The sequence below is a fragment of the Strongylocentrotus purpuratus genome, unplaced genomic scaffold (genome assembly GCF_000002235.5).
Source record: "Strongylocentrotus purpuratus isolate Spur 01 unplaced genomic scaffold, Spur_5.0 spur5_scaffold_17, whole genome shotgun sequence".
Classification (NCBI taxonomy): Eukaryota; Metazoa; Echinodermata; class Echinoidea; order Camarodonta; family Strongylocentrotidae; genus Strongylocentrotus; species Strongylocentrotus purpuratus.
This window is the reverse complement of record NW_022145602.1, coordinates 19787228-19795660: the sequence shown is the minus strand read 5'-3', so window position 1 is coordinate 19795660 and position 8433 is coordinate 19787228. Positions and strand designations below refer to the sequence as shown.

The 8433-nt window shown below is 34.9% G+C and overlaps 1 protein-coding gene across 1 annotated transcript; it reads left to right on the top strand.

Annotated features, from left to right (window-relative positions):
- Positions 1 to 717: 717 nt before the first annotated feature.
- LOC105445566 (tumor susceptibility gene 101 protein-like) lies at positions 718 to 7935 on the top strand. The gene is made up of 4 exons (XM_030987851.1): positions 718 to 877; positions 1463 to 1625; positions 6657 to 6904; positions 7887 to 7935. Exons 1-3 carry the CDS (start codon positions 803 to 805, stop codon positions 6761 to 6763), a joined length of 345 nt encoding a protein of 114 aa, XP_030843711.1. The 5' UTR covers positions 718 to 802; the 3' UTR covers positions 6764 to 6904; positions 7887 to 7935.
- The last annotated feature ends 498 nt before the right edge of the window (positions 7936 to 8433 follow it).

Here is an 8433-nt window from a genome sequence, read left to right as displayed (position 1 = left end):
CTATTGGTCATTTTCGTCAGAATCAGTTATACCAATCAATATTAAAGGTCAACAGCCATGAATCATGGTGTTATCATGGTAACAACTATCAAATCAAGAAGAACTGTAACAATGGAAAATAGTAATTGGTGTACCTTTATCAATTAGGGATATCAATCATTGATGATAATTTTTTCAATGAGTACGAATTGAAAGAGCGATTACACGAGTGAATTAATGCACATCAAAAGCTAATTCTGACGAGCGCTGAAAAAAAGGAAGAGCGAAGAAGAATGAGCGAATTTTTCTCGTTCAAACATTGATCCATTCACGGTCACAAAAACCCTTTAAACAATAATTATTTCTATTGCTTATTGTGATTATTATTGATTCTTCCGAAGCGGACAGATTTCATTGAATAACATATATCTGTTTGTATGATTGTAGGTTAAGTTGTCAGATTTTTGTCTATTGGTTATTTATACAATTATGAAAGTTATGATATTTTGCCATAATTTGGGTTTGCTGAAAAAAAATAAGGATTGTTTGATCAACTTCACAACCTGTCAATTTGCAGTGACCAACTCGGAAGTGCTTCATAATAAGAGACAGATTTTCTTTGTATTTAAATATTTTCAAGCTGCATCATTGCACTTCTCTATACTCTTCTTGGCTAATCCAAAAAATTAAAATAAATAAATAAAATAATAACACATAATATCTTTATATTTCAGCCAACACATACAACATACCAATCTGTGTGTGGATCCTTGAGACGCACCCACACAACCCCCCTCTATGCTTTGTGCGGCCCACCAGTACCATGCTTATCAAGCCCTCTAAGCATGTAGATGCCAACGGAAGGGTCTACCTGCCCTATCTACATGATTGGAAACCAGTAAGTAGAACATTTAAAGATAAAGTTCTAGTCATGCGATTGCATTGTGAAAGTAACATTGTGGAATTGATCAGAAAAGGTTGATCATAATCTAGCATATAAGTATTGTTGTGTTATAGAGTGGTGAAGTGTGACGTCATCAAAAAATCTAATTTTAGAATTTCTCAATTTTTCTTCATTTTCCGAAGGAGCATAACAAATAATGTCCAAATGTCGAAAACCAGTTGAAAATGTTAATTATTGGCTGAGATATAACCAGCTGAATGAAAAGATTTCCTATAGGAGCTCAGTGTTATATTGCTCTGGTTCATAAAGTTATAGGATCAATCGTAATTCTTTATCAGATGGGGCCCTGGTGTAAATATTTACATGTTACAGCAAGTGTACTTGTTGTGTAAATACATGTAATCACTTTGTGGTCAATTTCTAGAACTAATTTAATTCCTAAATGTATACTAAACCCAAGCTCTAATCCTTCATCTGTTCAAACTCAAGCCCGGAGCATAAACGTCTCCGGAGTAAGTATTGGATCACCTTTGCATCTCTATGATAATGCATCTCTTTCTGTCTTTGTTTCTTCACCAGAACAACTCCGATCTTGTTGGGCTGATCCAGGTCATGACAGTCGTCTTCGGAGAGAGCTCTCCCGTCTATGCCAAATCAGCAGGGCAACCGCCGCCCCGCCCCTCCTACACCCCACAAGGAGGTGGGATGCCCCAGCACCCCAGTTACCCACAACCGCAGCAATGTAAGTTGAGACCAGAACAATAATGCATGTAACGATTATCTTGATTGGCCATTGTCCATTTACAATTGATTGCTACCTCTGCTCTGTTTTTACAGGGCCCAGGGCCCGTATTCAATTCAATACTTACGTACAAAATTTAAGCTTTTTACTTAGTATTTGGCTTAGATAAAATACTTAGCCAATTTGGGTATTCAATTCAAACTTTTGGCTACCGGTAAGTATTTTACCCTACATTTAAGACAGCTCCTACCAGAATTAAGCCATTTTTTTGGAGGCCTTTATTGGCAGGCATATGTTTTTCTAAAGCAGTATCATAACCTGATGGCTTCAAATACCTCTTTAAAGACAAACCAAGTCAAAGCAACTTTCCGTTTGGTGGCGTTCATGGACTTGGTGTTCTACTACGAAAAGAAATATTCAATTTTGTGTCAATTATTAAACAGGCTAAATCTGAAACAGTATTTTGGTTAAAGATCGGCGAGAAGGCATTTGGATTTCCGTTTATACTTGGTGCTGTTTACATTCCTCCTGAAAATTCTAAATATTTTAACGAGTCTATGTTTGATGACATTGCTTCTGATCTTCTCATGTTAAAAAAATGTACATAACATGCCATTTTGTCTCCTTGGAGATTTTAATGCAAGAACAGGTGTTGAAAATGAAATCTCTGGTTATTCTGAGGATTGCGCCAACAGTCATTATGTGAATGATTTTGATAACGATTATATAAACACTGATAATTTCCAGACTTATAACATAAGGTTGAGAAGATGTAACAGCGACGCTGTTATCAATAACCACGGAAAAAGATTTCTTGAACTATGTAGACATTTTAAACTGATTATTGCAAACGGTCGTGTAGGCGTGGATAAACAAGGTGATTTTACATGTGCTAACACAAGTACCATTGATTATTGTGCCGCATCGCTCGAATTATTCCATGTCCTTAATCATTTTGCGGTTGATGTATTTGACCCTTTTTTGTCTGACAAACATAATCCCATTGTATTAAGATTGAATAGCGAAAGCAGTTATGAAAAATGGAAAAGTGAAGGAAAAGTGAAAAAAGTTTCGGGATCAACGACGAAAATTAAATGGAGTGTAAATTCTGCTAAAGATTTTGTTGATAACATCGATCAAAGTCTAGTTGAAAATATACATCATGCTGTTGATCGTTTGGAGGGTCACGACATTCAGATTGATCAGGAATCAATCGATAATGTATCTTGTTTATTAAAAAATATTTACCTTACGGCGGCCAAAAAAAGTGGAATGGTAAAAACCTATGGAAATTATAAACCTTGTAAATCTGGTCGAAAGCGGAAACCATGGTTTGATGCAAACTGTGCTCGGTTAAGGGCTCAGTATTTTCATCTTAAAAATCTTAGGAAGACTGATAAATCTGATAGTATTGAAAAGGAATATACCAAAGTTAAGAAAATGTACAAAAAAGCTATTCGTTCAGCTCAAAGCAACTTTGATATAAAAATCCACAGTGAATTAAGAAATCTTAAAATCAATCAACCACAAGCATATTGGAAAATTATTAATTCAGCTAACGGTTTAAATAATGAAAAAAAACCAATTGAAATTCATTCTCTTGAACAACACTTTCGTGGTCTGAGCCAAAATCAAAGAGATAATGCAGATATATTAGAACCTGACCAAATTCTTTCGAGCAATCAATGTATCAATCGTTCTATAAGCAGGGAAGAAGTAACACGTCAAATAAATAGACTGAAAAACGGTAAGGCACATGGCGATGATTTAGTTCTAAATGAATTTTTGAAGTGTAGCACAAAATCTGTTTTATCAGTAATCGTTAGGTTATTTAACATTGTATTAGAAAGTGGAATTGTACCATCTGAATGGACAATAGGGTTAATTCACCCTCTTTATAAGAAGAAAGGAAATCCTAATGATCCGAACAAATATAGAGGAATAACATTGCTTAGTTGTCTTGGCAAGCTGTTTACAGCAGTCTTGAATGAGCGACTTACGTCTTATCTCGAAGATAATGAATTGCTAGGTGATGAACAGGCTGGTTTTCGAAATGGTCATTCAACGCTTGATCACATTTTTGTTCTTCATTCAGTGATCGATTTATATCTCTCTTCAAAAGAGAGGGTTTATTGTGCATTTATTGACTACAAGAAGGCATTTGATTTGGTTGACAGGAGTTCTCTTTGGAATAAATTACTTAAGAATAATGTTGATGGAAAGTTTTTCAATGTAATTAAGCATATGTATGCTCAGGCTAAGTCATGTGTAATTTCTGGTACAGAAAAGTCTTCTTCATTTGATTGTAATATTGGTGTGCGACAAGGAGAAAATTTGTCTCCGATGCTATTTGCCCTTTTTTTAAATGACTTCAAACAATTCATTTGTGAAAAGTTTGGAGGCATAAATATTCTTCCTGACAAGATTGATGCAGCTGCGTATCAAAAAGGTATAGATGTATATCTCAGGCTTTTTACATTACTGTATGCAGACGATACAATAGTTCTTGCAAAAACTGAAAGTGAACTTCAGCTTGCTGTTGATGCAGTATCTGATTACTGTAAAAAATGGTTTCTTCAAGTTAACACAGCTAAAACCAAAGTTGTTGTATTTTCTCGTGGTAAAGTTCGAAAAATTCCTATATTTAAATTGATCATGATATTGTAGAAGTTGTTGATGAATACGTCTATCTTGGAACTACTTTTAACTACAACAACAAATTTCGTAAAGCTCAAATTAAGCAACTTAATCAAGCTAGACGAGCAATGTATAGTCTATTATCTAAAACTTATCAACTGCACTTACCTATTGATATTCTCTTGGAATTATTTGATCAACTTGTGTTGCCCATTCTGCTCTATGGAAGTGAGATATGGGGATTTGAAGTGCTACATGATCTTGAAATTTTCCACATGAAATTTTGTAAGCAAGCCCTTTCTGTCAACAAAACAACTGCAACTTGTATGGTACTTGGTGAATTGGGAGAGGCTTAAACTTGAGAAATATATCGAAAGCAGAATGATAAACTTCTGGTGTAGGATTGTACATAGTGGACAGGATAAATTTTCTGGTAAGGTGTATATTATCTTAAAATTACTCTTTGAGAAGAATATATATCAGGCACCTTGGTTAAAAAAATCAAGCTGACTCTGGACAATATGGGGATGTCTAATTTATGGGAAATTTGTAAAAATACTAGCTATGAGTGGGTCAAACAAACTGTGGAACGTCGATTGAGAGATTCTCATGCTCAGTATTGGTCTGCTTGTATGTATGATAATTCGCATTGTGTTAACTATCGAATCTTCAAACATTCTTTATGTTAAGAAAGATACTTAATCGATCTCATTAAAAGAGATCGGACAATATTAAGTCGTTTTCGCTGTGGCAATCATTACCTGCCGATTGTAGCTGGTAGATATTCTAATACTCCAAGGGAAATGAGGCTATGTACGCTGTGCAATTTGCAATCGCTTGGGGATGAGTTTCATTACTTGTTTGTATGCCCTACCTTTCGTTCAGAAAGAAAATTGTTCATCGATAAATATTTTATTGAAAAACCAAATACACTGAAAATGGATCAGCTTTTTAACTCCAATAATGTACAAACACGTTTAAACTTAGTAAAATTCTGTCGAAAAATAATGCTTCGTTTTCATTAATTTAAGTATGTGCAAAAACATGTTATGAGTTAAATATTAACTTTATGTTTCTCTTTTTTGTCTTATATCAATTTATTAAATTGATATCAAGAATATTTTCAGTAATTCATTAATTCAGATATCAATTTACTGGTGCCAGTAAATTTCTTTTTCAATTGCTTCCATTAATTTCGTCATTAATTATCGTTTTAATTAATATTATCGTTTTGTTTTTGATTATTATTATTATTATCATCATCAATATTGTTATCATTATCATCATAATTTTTCTCACTATTGTCGATAGTGTTATTTTGCATGGATTAACATTAATTCTATTTGTATTGTATATTTCACAGTGTTTAATTGACAAATTCAAACTGATTGTAAACTTCTCCAATACCCCAATGTGGGTGACATGAGAATAAATTGTCATTGTCATTGTCATTGTCATTGTCATTGTCATTGCGCCATACGTTCGATTGACCGTGTGATGTCACAATGGTATCAGTAAGTATTTTAATTAATTAAGCCATTTACTTAATAAATTTCTTACTTATTCCAAGTATTGAATTGAATACCGGCCCAGGAGAATAGAGGGGATACTTTTGGGGGTAACAGGGTGTAACATGTGCATATATATATACTGGTGTTATATGGAGAATTTGAATTGATACTGCCATTTATTTTCTCTTTTATTTTATAAACAAGTTTAAAAATTCTGCACTGTTTGGCGGGTATTCTACTCAAATGTTAACTTTTCACTGGTTTGAAGTTTGGTCTGACGTCATAATTTAACAAAGGAAGTGAAAACAAAGTTTCTCATATTAAAGATGACACATACCTGGCATCAGGTTTTAACTAAATGAATAGTATTCATGCCCATGAATGTAGGGTTATATTTTGGTGACAGAATAAAAAGAAAGGGCAAAAATATGACAGGTTTAATGATCGATACTACTTGGAATCAACTCTGGGATTTAATATGTAAATTGGCAGGCTGAAAAAGTATCAAAATCCATTAATAAATGTATGTAATAGTTCTTGTCTTTCTTTCTCATATCCATATTGTTCATTGATTTAATAGTGTTCATGTCTTTCTTTCTCATATCCATATTGTTCATTGATTTAATAGTGTTCATGTCTTTCTTTCTCATATCCATATTGTTCATTGATTTAATAGTGTTCATGTCTTTCTTTCTCATATCCATATTGTTCATTGATTTAATAGTGTTCATGACTTTCTTTCTCATACATCAATAACCTTACCCATTTTCTGTGACATGACTGAAAAGCTACAGATTCTCTGGTGGTCCCCCAAAATGTCTTTCTGCCATAACTTTATAGCCGATAGATAAGCCCCCATTTACTTCTACTGCTTTATCTGCAGCCTCTTTTATGCCGATGCCGATCCGGCCCCAGCCAATGCTTCCAGCAGCTACTCCCAGCCCCAGCCCCAGTACCCCCCTTCCACCAACTACCAGCCCCCTGCTGTAGGTGGTAGTGGGTACACCCCTGGCTACCAGGGCTCGTCAGGTTACCCCTACCCATACCAGCCAGGCCAGTCTACTCCAAGCCAGCAGACGCAGAGCCAGCCGTCTTACAGCCCTGCCGCAATGGCTACAGCTAGCACTGCAGGTTAGTCAAAGTTCTATCTATCTAAGTATCTTCTCCCGGTTCGGAGGTTCAGAGATTGCAACATCTCTCCATTTCACTCTATCTTCTGCCATTCTGGTGCAATCTTGCAGTTTTAGTCCACTCCAGCTCTTGACATTCTCTTCCCAGTTGATTCTAGGTCTCCCTCTCGGTCTAGTTCCTTCCACTCTTCCCTCTAATACATCCTTAAGGGTTTTGGTGCCTTTTAATTTGACCAAAGTCCAATTTCAAGCTAACTTCATTCCATTCCAGTATTAAAGTCAATTTCTGTACAATCTGATGTAAACACAGAAATAAATGAGGCAGATGCAGATTTATGATTATAAGGCAATGATCATTATGATAATTCCATTCCTAAGCATATAAATGCTCTCCTATGTTTGGACTATGAATAGTTATTTCATTGTGCCTGAAACAAAAATAAGGTACATGATTTCTGAGGTTTACAGAAAAGATATACATACATAACCAGAGTCGAATTCGTATAAACAAAATGTTGTAAAGATTAGACCCCAGAAGTTCACTTAGAAAGAGGAGACCTACTGCAAACCTACAGGATAATGACACAAATCAGTTTTCAGTTTGCTAACTATGATAGAACAAGAGGCCATTCCATGAAGTTAGCCAAAACAAGATGCCGCCTTGACATCAGGAATAATTTCTATAGCCAGAGAGTTGTAAATAAGGGGAACAAGCTGCCACAATCTTCCATTGATGCTCCCACACTCCTAAGCTTCAAACAACAACTATCCAACCTTGGTTTTTAAATGGGTTCTATGGGACCCCCTTAACCCTGCCACACCACACTATCTACGGGATCTTCATCACCACGATGGCGAGGTGTGGCCTTCAAGGCATATTCAAGCTATATATTATAATTCCCTGCAAAGATAGTATTATAGAAAGGGTTAACCTACACAGTTTAATAGTAGTCAAACAATAAACATTGTATTTTCTTATGCAGGTTCACATCCACCAGTTAGTAGTCAAAGTAGTTTATCAGACGATGCTAGAGGAAACTCAAGCAGAACTCAGAAAAATTCTAGGTAATTCAATTAAAAGAAGCATTTTGCTATGTGTGATTTTCAACAAGATGGAGTTAATTTTATTTGTTTCTGATGATTCAAAACCTCACAATGCACAATTATTGTATTCATAACCTTAAATATTAATTAACATATCCAGATATCATTAAAATGACTCAGTAACATTGCCTCAGATTCTGAAACAAAATCCTTGATTTAGCTCATGCTGCAATCATAATTATAAACCTTAAGGTCATACATGAATCCCATGACTTTTACAAGCCAATCGCCTGTCTGATTATCAAGATATTTATGATTGGAAATCAAAATTTCATTTTTCGTTTTCCTAATGGTTTTTATTATACTACAGTCTATTGGGAAACATGAGTATGGTAAAACCGGTCACCAAGATTTTTACTTTTTTGAGGCATTTCTTGATCATTTTGAAGCGCAATTTGTCTAGGGCTAAAATATTACACCATATCA

Bases quoted from the DNA above. Each gene is read 5' to 3' on its own strand.
- LOC105445566 (XM_030987851.1), top strand. From the start codon at position 803: ATGCTTATCAAGCCCTCTAAGCATGTAGATGCCAACGGAAGGGTCTAC. The intron at 878-1,462 runs GTAAGTAGAACA...TTTCTTCACCAG, and splicing joins ATCTACATGATTGGAAACCA to AACAACTCCGATCTTGTTGG. The intron at 1,626-6,656 runs GTAAGTTGAGAC...CTTTATCTGCAG, and splicing joins TTACCCACAACCGCAGCAAT to CCTCTTTTATGCCGATGCCG.